The 12,187-nt window shown below is 53.0% G+C and overlaps 1 protein-coding gene across 2 annotated transcripts in view; it reads right to left on the reverse strand.

Annotated features, from left to right (window-relative positions):
* The window catches only part of INCENP (inner centromere protein), a 31,290-nt gene extending 20,446 nt beyond the window's left edge, over positions 1-10,844 (reverse strand). The window contains exons 1-4 of one of the 2 annotated variants that reach the window (XM_050756892.1): positions 10,638-10,844; positions 6,170-6,320; positions 5,597-5,710; positions 3,865-4,673 (exon numbers count right to left, since the gene is read on the reverse strand). In XM_050756892.1, coding sequence (XP_050612849.1) covers positions 3,865-4,673; positions 5,597-5,710; positions 6,170-6,309 — 1,063 coding nt within the window. In that variant the 5' untranslated portion in view covers positions 6,310-6,320; positions 10,638-10,844. The remainder of the gene's footprint in view (positions 1-3,864; positions 4,674-5,596; positions 5,711-6,169; positions 6,321-10,637) is intronic. The other variant, XM_050756893.1, reaches the window with a different exon arrangement.
* Positions 10,845-12,187: the final 1,343 nt, after the last annotated feature.

Below are 12,187 nucleotides of genomic sequence, written 5' to 3' on the forward strand. Positions count from 1 at the left end.
TTTAATTTCTAATACAATAACTATCAATAGATAAAACCTCATAATCAAAGCTTTTTTTTTTTCTTTTTAACAGAGTCTCACTCTGTCACCCAGGCTGGAGTGCAGTGGCGCAATCTCAGCTCATTGCAGCCTTGACCTCCTGGGTTCAAGCAGTCCTCCCACCTCAGCCTCCTGAGTAGCTGGGACTACAGGCACTTGCCACCATACCTGGCTAATTTTCCCCATTTTGGTAGAGACAGGGTCTGGCCATCTTGTCCAGGCTGTCAAAAGCTTTCTGAGGCTGAGGCTTAATCATTAAAAACAGGAAGCCCGGGGCCCTCACCCTCAGCACTCACCCTGGCATCCTCACCACAGCTGCTAGCTTTACGTCCCCGGCTTCTTCCTAGCTGGGAGCATGCCTGTTCCCAGTGCCACTGGTCTGGGGAGAAGGAGGGCCAAGGCCACGAGGCAGGAAAAAAAGAGGCTTTTTTGGGGAACAGAGAGAAGGTAGCTGAGCTGGCGCATCCTGAGCCATGGGGGCTTGGCCAGAGTTCAGGCTGGGAGGCAGCCAGTGGGAGGTTGGGGCGCACAGGGTCTCAGGAAAACAGGGAAGACAACAGGCCACAGAGAAGGGAAGCCGGGACCCTTCCTGGGTGTAGTAGCCAGGTTTGGGGAGGTGGTGGGAGCAGCTGCAGGGCCGGGCTGACAGTCACGGGTGGTGATGACCCCCATTTAAGGGGTCTATACCCAGAAGATACGTCCCCCTCATCTCCCCATGCAGTGTCATCCCAGCTCATGTGCTCCCTGATGAAGATGCCACGTGACTACATGGCTCTCCCACCAGCACAAGGGTTCTCTGGAATGCTAAGTGCCATCTGCACGCCATTCAGGCCTCAGAGCTGGTCTGGTGGTAGGGTAGTGGCCCAAGCACTGGCAGAGGGACGGAAGGGCTGTTCTCCAATGCGGAGGTGGCTCGAACGCCCCAAGGTGGAGCCCTGTGGCAGTGGGCCTGTCTCTTCCTATCCACTTCAGAACTGCTGCCCCACAGGCCCCACAGGCCCCGCAGGCAGGTGCGCACCAGGCCAGGAGGCAGGGGATTCCTGCCGGCACACAGCAGTTCCACGCCCCGGGGCCACACTCTGGCTTCCAGAGGCCCCCTCGGCCCATCCTGCCTGCTGGCTTTTTTTCCTGTCTCATTTTCCCATTCCTCTGGTGCAGGTGTTTCCTTCCCATCCGGAATTTAATTTTTGAGACATTAAACTCGTTAATTTCTCAAAAACTAATGAATTGAACTCAAATCCTTGTGTCAAGTGCTGCTCATGGGAAAACCCAAACCAAGACCCCACCTCGCAGCTGCCCGAGAGCCTCTCCCAGAACCTGGGATCTGGGAGACCCCCGGGAAGCCTCCTCCCCGTCACCGCCCCACTCCCTGACACCCTTGCGGCTCCTCGCTAGGGGTCGGCCTTGTCACACCCAAACTGAGTGTCAGCCGTTGGTGAGTTTTCTCAAATAAGATGTACTGAGTATCCACTACACCCAAGCACCAAGATGAGTTATCTACTCACATTCAAAGCCAGTGTTATCACCATTTCACACAGAAAAACTGAGGCTGAGAGAAGGGGTGTGCCCAAGGTCACCCAGGGTCTGTGTGACTCCAGATCCTAGATCCTGTATCCTCCTCTCTCTCCTCTACCCACCTCAAGAAGAGAGATGATGCTGGGCTGGGAGTCAGACAGACCTAGGTCACATGCAGCAGTCAAATCAGAAGCCCATTCTTTGGCAGGGAACGGGTAGATAGAGAGGGAAAAGTGATGGAAGGGCATGAGAGCTGCTGAGCCGGATGTCTGCTCCAAAGGTCTGAGATTCTCTGCAACCCCGCCTGGCTCTCCCTCTACAGGCCCAGCCTCACCTGCCCCCTTGGGCCCCTTCCCAAGATCAGATCCAGGCCTGAGAAAATCTCCAAAACAGATCAGAACCATTTAGATCCTTCTGAGAATCCAGAAATAGACAGTGTGCCAGACTGCACATCTGGACACGCCCCAGACTGCGTCACCTCAAACACTGGAGCAGGCCCGTCCCCAGGCAGTGAGACTCAGGCACAGAGAAGGCTGCCAAGGTGAGGTGCCCTCCCCTGCCTGACAGGCCCTGCCCTGGGGCCTTGCACAAAGCCTCTTCTGCAAGCGCCTGACTTTCTGGACAGAATGAAACATGCAGTGCTCAAGCCCCAGCTTCCCGATTTACAGATTCCATGGCCTCCTTAAGCCTCAGTTTCCTCCTCTATAAAGTGAAAAATTCCTCACAAGCTAACAGTGCTGCTGTAAGGACCAAATGAAATAACCTTTCCTTTTATAAATCTTAAAGTGCCTGGCAGATGCCAGCTACTATTTAATATGTGTTAAGATAAAACCTGGGCTGGGCGCAGTGGCTCACACCTGTAATCCCAGCACTTTGGTAGACTGGGTGAGGCTTGAGGTCAGGAGTTCGAAACCAGCCTGGCCAACATGGTGAAACCCCATCTCTACTAAAAAAAAAAAAAAAAATGAGCCTGGTGTGGTGGCAGGCGCTTGTAATCCCTGCTGCTCGGGAGGCCGAGGCAGGAGAATTGCTTGAACCCGAGATGCAGAGGTTGCAGTGGGCCGAGATCGTGCCATTGCACTCCAGTCTGGGCAACAGAGTGAGACTCTGCATCCAAAAAAAAAAAAAAGAAAAAAGATAAATCCTGGCCTATCCTCACCACCAATCCACTGCTTCGCCCATCCTCTGGCTGCATCCTTACAACAGCCTCCTACCTGGTCTCCCTGTTTCCCTCCATTCACCATCATCAGGCCACTTCTTTTGCTTCGGTGGGGTCAAGTTCAAGCTCTTGTGTGAGACATGAGCCCCAGACCCCCATCACTTGTTGCTTTAGGCATCAGGGTCTTTGTACAAGCTGTTCCCTCTGCCAAGAATACATATCCCCGCATTTTTTTTTCCGCTTAGCAAAAGCGCAGCCATCCTTCAGAACCCTCCTAGCTCAGACTTCACCTCCTCCTCATGCAGCCAGCCGCCCCTCCAGACACCTGCTCCAGTGGGCAACGGCCCCCTTAGCTGAGATCTGAGAGGGCAGCTAACGTTACCCAGTCCTTCCCATACGCCAGGCACCCTTCTAAACTCCCCGTGTGGGGGGACCAAAGAAAACCTCACAACGACCCTTTGAAGTGACGCGATTAGCCCCAGTTGACAGGCGAGGAGTGGAGGCCTCAGGCTGCGGGTTGGGTGAATGGCTGAGTTGGCACTCAGACTCACGCTGGCCAGCTCCAGAGTCAGCTTGGTTCCCCCTCCTGGCTCCCATCAGATGCCCAGTCATCTGATCTGCCAGAAGGAACCTGCTGCCATAATTCCCTCCTCCAGATCAAACGCAGTGTCGCTAATGGGCGGCGCACAAACCTGGTGAATTTAAGCAGCCTCTGCAGCACGGGGTTGGGAGGAACGATCTGGCCCTGGGTAAGAGGCCCAGGCTCCAGCCTCAACATGGCCAGTAACCACAGCCACATGATGGCCAACCTCCCTGAAGCTCAATTTCCTCACTTGTAAAGCAAGTAGGTTGGGTCAGATCTGCACCATCCAACGTGGAAACCACTAGCTACATGTAACTATTTAAATCTAAAAAAATTAAAATGCAATACAATTTAAAATTCAGTTCCTCAATCAGACTAGCCACATTTTGAGGACACAATTGCCAGATGGGGCCAGCTAGCGGCCACTACCCAGGACAGCACAGATGTAGAACATCCACCTCACTGCAGAAAGCTCTCTGGACAGCTCCTTGCTAGATGATCCCTCAGAAACCCTCCATCTGAGCCTGGCACCAAGGACCACCCGCCACTGCCAAGCCCCCAGACTCACAGATGATGCGGCCAGAGGCAGCGGGCTCTTCGGCAGTCTTCTTGGCAAGCCTTCTGCTCGCCCTGCGGACAACACTTTCCTGTTTGGCCACCAGAGAGTACTTCTGGGCTAAGACTTGGGGACTCAGGGAGGACGGGGCGACCAGGCTGTGCCGCACCGACTGAGAGTCCGCGGGAGAGCCCGTGGGCATGGAGAAGTTATTCGGCAGGATGGGAGCCAGCACCCGCTCCCGCCACGGAGAGTCTGGAGAGCCTGGCGAGTCCCGTGGGCCAGGGGAGACCCGCGCAATCCTGAGCTTAGACACAGACCGCCCCGTCCCGACCCCTCGACCCTTGGGGTCCTGGGGTGTAGCCATCAGGGAGCTCACTGTGACGGACTCCAGTATCCTGGCCTTTGACTTCTTAGGTGTTGATTCCTCATCCGATGTCAGGATGCCCTGGGAGGCTGGAGCTGTGGCTGAAGCCAGAGTCGGGGACAGAGTACGGGGCAGAGGCTGGACGGACACGAGCTGGGTGACATGCTGCTCAGCATTGTGGCGCTCACGGATGCCAATCTCCACCACAGGCACCAGCTGGCACTGGGCGCGGTTATCCTTGGGCTTCTCGGTCAACATCGTGGGAGACTCAGGGGTGGACGAAGAAGGTGCAGCCAATGCCATGGTGGCCGCAGCAGCCGCAGCCGCCGCACGGGTCACACGCCGCAGGAAGGAGCCGTTCTCCCCCGCCATTGTGGCCAGCTTCTCTACACTGTCCTTGCTGCGGAGGCGTCGGGAGCTCAGCTGGCTGCTCCGAGATTTTCTGCGGGATAACCTGGCAGGGGCAGCAGGGCAGAGGCTGAGACAGGCAGCAGGGCAGAGGCTGAGACAGGCAGCAGGACAGGGTGGCGCCCAGTCTCCCCAAGAGCCACCAGCTTGGATGGAGCATGATGAGAGAATGTGAAGGCAAAAGACCTGGGTTCCAGCCCAGATTCTGCCGCCTCTAGCCAGGAGGCCCCAGGCCATTCTTGTCTGAGCCTCAGTCTGCCTAACTGTAAATTGGGGATCATGCCACAGTCCTCACAGAACTGGCTAGGAAGATTATATTCATCCACACCGCTGGCTGACGGAAGTCACACCACACCGAGCCCCCGCTGAAAGCCTTACACACGCTCTCCCTTAATCCAGAGCACGGCCCTGGGAGGTAGGGACCACTACCCCCATTTTGGGGATGAGGAACAGAGGCTCAGAGAGGCAGAAATTCAATTCAAAGCCATACTGCTCTGCTAAGGGGCAGAGCTGGGGTTCACACCCAGGTCTAACCCCAAGACCCAGCCTCTTTCCCTAGCACTCTGCAGCCCCAATCATTCTTGACGGGGACTAAAACAAGCATGACAATGTGAGGGCTGGGACAAGCCACGTGGTCCACACCCGGGTCACACTCACCTAACAGAAGGACGGCTTCTCTTTTTCATCCCTCCTATGGAAATACTTCCCAGCCTCCAGGGCCCAGATCAAATACCCCCACCCCCAACACACAGCCACAGATCTGGACTCCAGGGTCTTGGGTCAAGCTATAGTTCCCCGTGGCATCCCAACCCCTCTCAGCATGGCCCACGCAGTACCCGCGGTGGCACCCACCACCCCTCCTACGGGCTGCTACTTCCAAATCAACATCTTCAGAATCGAACTCTCCCAGATGGCGCCAAGCCTCCGCAGAGCCCACTGCCCAGCTCACCCTCCCCCAACCCTTCCTACCTTTTCCTGATGGGGTCTCTGTTTTCATCCTGAACATAGGAAATCCGTCTCTTCTTCCGTCGGTTCTTCTGAGAAGGTGTTTTGGGCATCAGTTCTGGCTCTTTGCTGAACTCTCTGTTTGGCACAGGAGGGTGTCACTCGAGGCTGCCTGGGAACCGCTGGTCCCCTCTCCCACCCAGCCTGGCCCCTGCCCATTTCCTGGCTGCGACAGGTCAAGCTGGGGTGACCAGCACCAAGCAAGCTCTCCAAGGTCATGTGGGCACTCAGGGCTTCCTCCTGGAGACACGGCAGGGAAGCAAGCCGCCAGGTGCACGTCCATTGCCCCACACCCTGAGAGGTCCAGCCAGCAACGATGGCGAACAGGCAAGGGACTCAATGTCTCCTGCTGCCTCTTCCCGTGACACTAGGTCGGGCCCCTAGCACACTGCACACAGAGTATACAGCAGGGAGCCCTGACAGGCTGTCGGTTTTGCCAGGCAGGTGGGGACGAGGAGCTGTTGTGTCCCCAAGACCAAAGCAGCCCAGACAGGCGCTGCTGGTGTTCCCATCCCCTCACTGTGCCCCTGCCTTCACCTGGTGAACATGCGCTTGGCCTCCTCCTGGATCTCCTCAAGCCACACCAAGTCCTTATTATCCATGTTGCAGAGAAACTCCATGAGCTTCTGGTCACATAGCTCCAGCAGGTGAATGGGCCCTGGGGCTGTCGTCCCCATGGTGGCTCTGTCTGGTGAAGACAGGGACAAGAGGCACAAGTTAGAGGTTCAGGGTAGGAGTCTGGGGCTTTCTCCAAGCTGCCATACCCATCCCACCCACAACCACCACAAACACCCAGTGCCCGAACCAGGGCCCCTCTCTGCTCACAGCCACTCCCCAGAGCTGCAGAATTCCAAACACTAATGCCCTAGCCTCGTTTCTGCAAAGAGGGGCCCTTGTACTCACACTCTTCAAATACCTCCCGGTCCCCACCCCCCACAGCATGACTGTCTCCAGTTCCCAGCCAATTCTGACAATGATGGTCCTCCTTACAAATGGCCTTTTCTGGGCTGAAGATGACAGGGCACTGCCATCTGCCTTCCTGGCCACCCCAGGGCCCCCCACTCCCTGCCCAAACACAGTCTTGCTCTCGCTCTCCAGTAGGCCCTCATCTTACTACTCATGGTTAAGTAAGGGCTAAGACACAGCCACCCTGCACTACATGCAAGCTGACTCCAGACATCAGGCCAAAGAACATCCAACCCAACTGCCTCTTTAAGCGGCCAGTGAGCAGAAGGGATTCTGTGTTCCAAAGGAATGAGTGAGAAAGTAGTGATCCTGAGATATGTCCTCAAGGGGCCTCCCATACCTCTCTCCCTTGAGCTGAAATGCCCTCCAAATGGAGCATAAACAGAACATGAAGGGAACGGTAAGCAATATCTTGTTTTTAAGAAAACTTGCCTATAGGCATTGAGCAAGGGAAAACACAAAAACAGTTTTTTTCTCACTTTCTTATAAAACTAGCAGCTCAGGTATCCTCCTTAAAACTTGATAACCTAGGCCGGGCGCGGTGGCTCAAGCCTGTAATCCCAGCACTTTGGGAGGCCGAGACGGGCGGATCACGAGGTCAGGAGATCAAGACCACCCGGGCTAACACGGTGAAACCCCATCTCTACTAAAAATACAAAAAATTAGCGCGGGCGCCTGTAGTCCCAGCTACTCGGGAGGCTGAGGCAGGAGAATGGCGTAAACCCGGGAGGCGGAGCTTGCAGTGAGCTGAGATCCGGCCACTGTACTCCAGCCTGGGTGACAGAGCGAGACTCCGTCTCAAAAAAAAAAAAAAAAAAAAAAAAAAAAAGAAAAAAAAAAAAAAAAAAAAGAAAAAAAAAAAAAAAAAACTTGATAACCAGCCTGGCACGGTGGATCACGCCTGTAATCCCAGCACTTTGGGAGGCTGAGGCAGGTGGATCACTTGAGGTCAGGAGTTCAAGACCAGCCTGGCCAACATGGTGAAACTCTGTCTCTACTCAAAATACAAAAAAGTTAGCCAGGCATGGTGGTGCGTGCCTGTAATTCCAGCTACTCAGGAGGCTGAGGCAGAAGAATCACTTGAACCAGGGAAGCAGAGGTTGCAGTGAGCCAAGATCGCGCCACGGCACTCCAGCCTGGGCATCGCAGCGAGACTCTGCCTTAAAAATAAACTTGATAACCATTACGAAAACCTCAAGCAAGGAAGAAGTACAGTCAGCCCTCCATACCTGTGAGTTCCACATCCATGGGTGCAACCAACCACCAGTGGAAAGGATTTGAAAAAAAAAAGCTGCATCTCTACTGAATATGTATAGACTTTTCCCTTGTCATTATTCCCTAATAAGATAGTATAACAACTACTTGCATAGCTTTTACATCGTATTAGGTGTTATAAGTAATGTAGAGATATAAAGTATACAGGAGGATGTGTGTAGGTTATATGCAAATACTATACCATTTTATATCAGGGACTTGAGCAACTGTAGATTTTGGTATCCAAAGGAGGTCCTGGAACCAATTCCCTGAGGATTCCAAGAGACAAAAGTATTCTACTACATCACAACAGGGGCTCAATAAATATCCCAACAGGAGAATGAGTGAAAGAACAAATGAATGGGTGGTGGTCATAAGCCATAACAACAGGCTGCGTGCCTCAAGTCAGGGCAGTGACCCACCATCCTGATTTACCTCTTCAAAACCAAGAACCGGCCAGGCACGGTGGCTCATGCCAGCACTTTGGGAAGCCGAGGTGGGTGGATCACAAGGTCAGGAGTTCGAGACCAGCCTGGCCAATATGATGAAACCCCGTCTCTACTAAAAATATAAAAATTAGCCGGGTGTAGTGGCACATGCCTGTAATCCCAGCTACTCAGGAGGCTGAGGCAGGGGAATCACTTGAACCTGGGAGGCAGAGGCTGCAGTGAGCTGAGATCGTGCCATTGCACTCCAGCCTGGGCAACAGGGCGAGACTCTATCTCAAACAAACAAACAAACAAACAAGAACCATGCACAGCTTAGCCTCCCATCTACAATGGAAGCTCTTGGAAGGAAGGGACAAATTGCTGACCCCTTGATCCCTCACAGGGCATAGCACCAGGTCAGGTTTCAGTCTCATGGGACCTCCTTGGGCTTGATTCAGGGACACACTAGCCTTTGTTCCTCAACAAGCTCTGGCCTGTGTCTGGAACACTGTCTCCCATTTTGTATGGCTCACTCCTCATGGCTTGGATCTCAGATCCTCAGGGAAACCTGACCACCAATCTAAAGTAGCCCCAGCCACGATCCCATCCATTGACTGCAATTCTCTGCAGAGCACTTGCGTGCTTGTTTACCTGTTGCTTACTGCCTGTCCCTGCCCACTAAACAATTGCTCTCTGAGGGCAAGCCCCTGTCTGACTTGCTCATTGTTGAGTGCCCAGAGCACAGCAGTGCCTGGCAACAAGAAATACTTGTTGAATGAATTAATCCACCCATCAACTCTACACCTAGAAATAAACATCCTACAGGTGCTCATCCCACCACACAAAGGGCACCAAATAAACTTAATCTGCACAGGTTAGAACTGACCAACACATGTTCAAAGCCCCTGCTCCTAGATGCCAAGGGCAGCAATAATCAGGGCAGGGCCAAACGGGCAGGATCCTACAGGCTTTGGGCTGAAACCTGGGCTCTGCAGCCAGCCAATCACAGGCAAGGCCTTTTCACTGCCATCCCTCACCTTCCCCTAACCCTTCTGCACCCAGACCACAACCCTGGCAAAGTGCAGAACCTCAGGCCAGAAAAGAGAAAACTGTTTAAGGAAGCCAAAGATTTGCGGAGAAAAGCAACAACTGGCTAACTTTTAAAAAAGTATTTGTTCAAATGGCCAACGTGGATGAGAGCTTCTTTCACAAAGTCCATGAAAGCAATTGGACATCTTTCATGGGGAAGTTTGCTTAGATCTTAGCGCAGCCATTTAAAAAGGGTTACCATAAGTTAAAACAGAGGTGACCCTGAAAAAGAAGGAGTTAGTGTACCAAGAATCAGTCTCCTGGAAGAGCAGCAAAAATCTCTTCTTCAGCCCATGTAAGCAACTGCACACACATAAAGAGCACCCACCACTCCACCGAGGGAGGCACTCTCCACTCTTCCTCTCCAACACTTCTTCCACACCAAACACCAGACTGAAGGCCCCATCGCCCTCCTCTATGACTCCTGTTCTTTTCAGGGTGCTGTAAGTTGGGTGCCTACCACACCTCTGTGCAGAAAGCTCATAGCAGCTGCTCCCATTTACTGAGTTCTACTCCATGCCCGAGTCAGACATCATCTCATTTAATTCTCACCACAACCTTGAGGATATGCATGAGAAGATGAGGAAATTGAGGCAAAGAGAAGTCAAAATCAGCCGGTAAATCAGGGGCATAAATAGAACCGTGCCCTTAGCCACTGGCTATGCGTCCTTTAAACCGTGCCCTTAACCACCCGGCTATACCGCCTTCTAAATATCAACCTCTGAAAGGAAGGCGCCCAGTCTTGGCTCTGGGCAACCCCGCGAGCAACCCATGTTAGCTGAACGAGACTGAACCGCTGACAGCGAACAGGCTTGGGGAGTGACAATGGGCGGCCCAGCCTCCGGAAATGGTCAGTTTAAAATGCTGCTCAGCTGGGGGCGGGGGCGTTGAGAGAGGGGTTTTAACTGCACAGAAATGCCATCTGGCATCATTCCGTCAAACCACTGGGTTGGTTTCGGGCTTCCTGCGCGTCCAAGTCAACAATAATCCTCGCAGGCACAAAACAAGGTGCTAGGCAGCCGGGAGCGGAGGGGACGGGGCTATGCTCTAGGAAGCTGAGGGCCTAGGTGGAAGGGGTGGGGGGCATCTCGGGCCCGAGAACCAAGGCAGGAGACCTCGCCACTTGGAAGAGGTGACCCTCATATGCCCAGGCAGCCAGGAGCTGGGTTGGGGAGTCACGACCCTGGTCTGGAGTCGGCAGGGGCGGAGCAGAGGCCGGGGAAATAATCGCGAACCACCCTCCAATCCCCACGCCCACGCGCACTCACTCGACTGCGCCACGTCCCCTGAAGGCTGCTCCGCTCCAAATCCGGTGGTATCCCTAGCTGACGCCCCGCTTGCCCAGACCCACTCGGCTCCGGGCCTTCGGGGCTCACCGCACGGGAGGAGCAACCAGGCGGCGCAGCGCGGGCGAAATCTATGATTTTCAAAACTGAAGGCTCAGCCAATCCTCGGCAAGTTTGTCTGGGCGGTTGTAAAACTTTAAGCCAATCAAATAACAGGAAGTACCAGTCCACCCTCCTATTGGCTATGTCGACTAGCAATCTGCGGGACTAAGAGGCGGGGAAAGGAAGCGAAAGTCTTTAACCCCCTCAGCTTCCGGGAGCTGCGGCCGCGGCGGAGAGAGGAAGTAGACCCCCGCCTGGGAGGAGCCCGCAGACCCGGAACTACGAGTCCCGGCGAGCACTGCGAAGGCCACCGGCGGCTTCCTTTCTTCTCCAAGCACGGTGGCAGGCTTCTGATCTCTGCTGCTTTTTTTTTCTCATAAAAACATGTATGTATGCCGGCCGGGCGCGGTGGCTCAAGCCTGTAATCCCAGCACTTTGGGAGGCCGAGGCGGGTGGATCACGAGGTCAGGAGATCGAGACTATCCTGGCTAACATGGTGAACCCGTCTCTACTAAAAATACAAAAAACTAGCCGGGCGTGGTGGCGGGCGGGCGCTGTAGTCTCAGCTACTTGGGAGGCTGAGGCGGGAGAATGGCTTGAACCCGGGAGGCAGAGCTTGCAGTGAGCTGAGATCATGCCACTGCACTCCAGCCTGGGAGACACAGCGAGACTCCGTCTCAAAAAAAAAAAAAAAAAAAAAAAAAAAAAATGTAATATACATTGCTGAAAGAGCAGCTTTTTAATGTAACAAATTATCTAGGTACAGAAGTCATAGATTCCTCTTCCCATGAGAAAAACGTTCCTCAAAATACAAACCAAACAGCATGCCAGAGGGAATTTCGTTGTACTGAAACATATACAAATTAAGGCTACCTTGGTATATAAACAGTTTAGAAATTATGATAGAATAGTTCCACCAAATCATTTACGTGTAAGAATTCATGCCATTTGTTAAAGAATTGGTAGTGGGGCTCAATTCAAACAATATTATGCATCCTTACATTCAACTTAATACACTTAGCAGCTATAAGAAATGTAACTGTAACCTCACTTCCTAAAATACCACGAGTAATGTTAAAAATCCAAACCCGTCAAAGGCCAGGGTGTTACGGTATTTGGCTCACGAATCGAAAAGCCTAATCATTTCAGTTTAATCTTTACAACTAGAACAAGATGGGAAGTTTTCTTATTTTTCTTTGCTTTTGTGGTTGTAATGCCCTTTTGATTTTCTGAGCAAGCTGAATACATCTGATAAATACTACCATTGGACAAAGGATCTAAGCATTGAGATTTTTTACTAAATCAAGGTTTCAAGTTGGCACAATGTTTTTACTAAGGCATGTTTCACTTAGTTCATCTTTCCAATATCGGGGAGGGGTGGGGGCAAAAGACAAGGACTAATATGTCCTGTAAAGAATCTCTAGCCGGGC

Source organism: Macaca thibetana, chromosome 14, assembly GCF_024542745.1.
Source record: "Macaca thibetana thibetana isolate TM-01 chromosome 14, ASM2454274v1, whole genome shotgun sequence".
NCBI classification, from domain to species: domain Eukaryota; kingdom Metazoa; phylum Chordata; class Mammalia; order Primates; family Cercopithecidae; genus Macaca; species Macaca thibetana.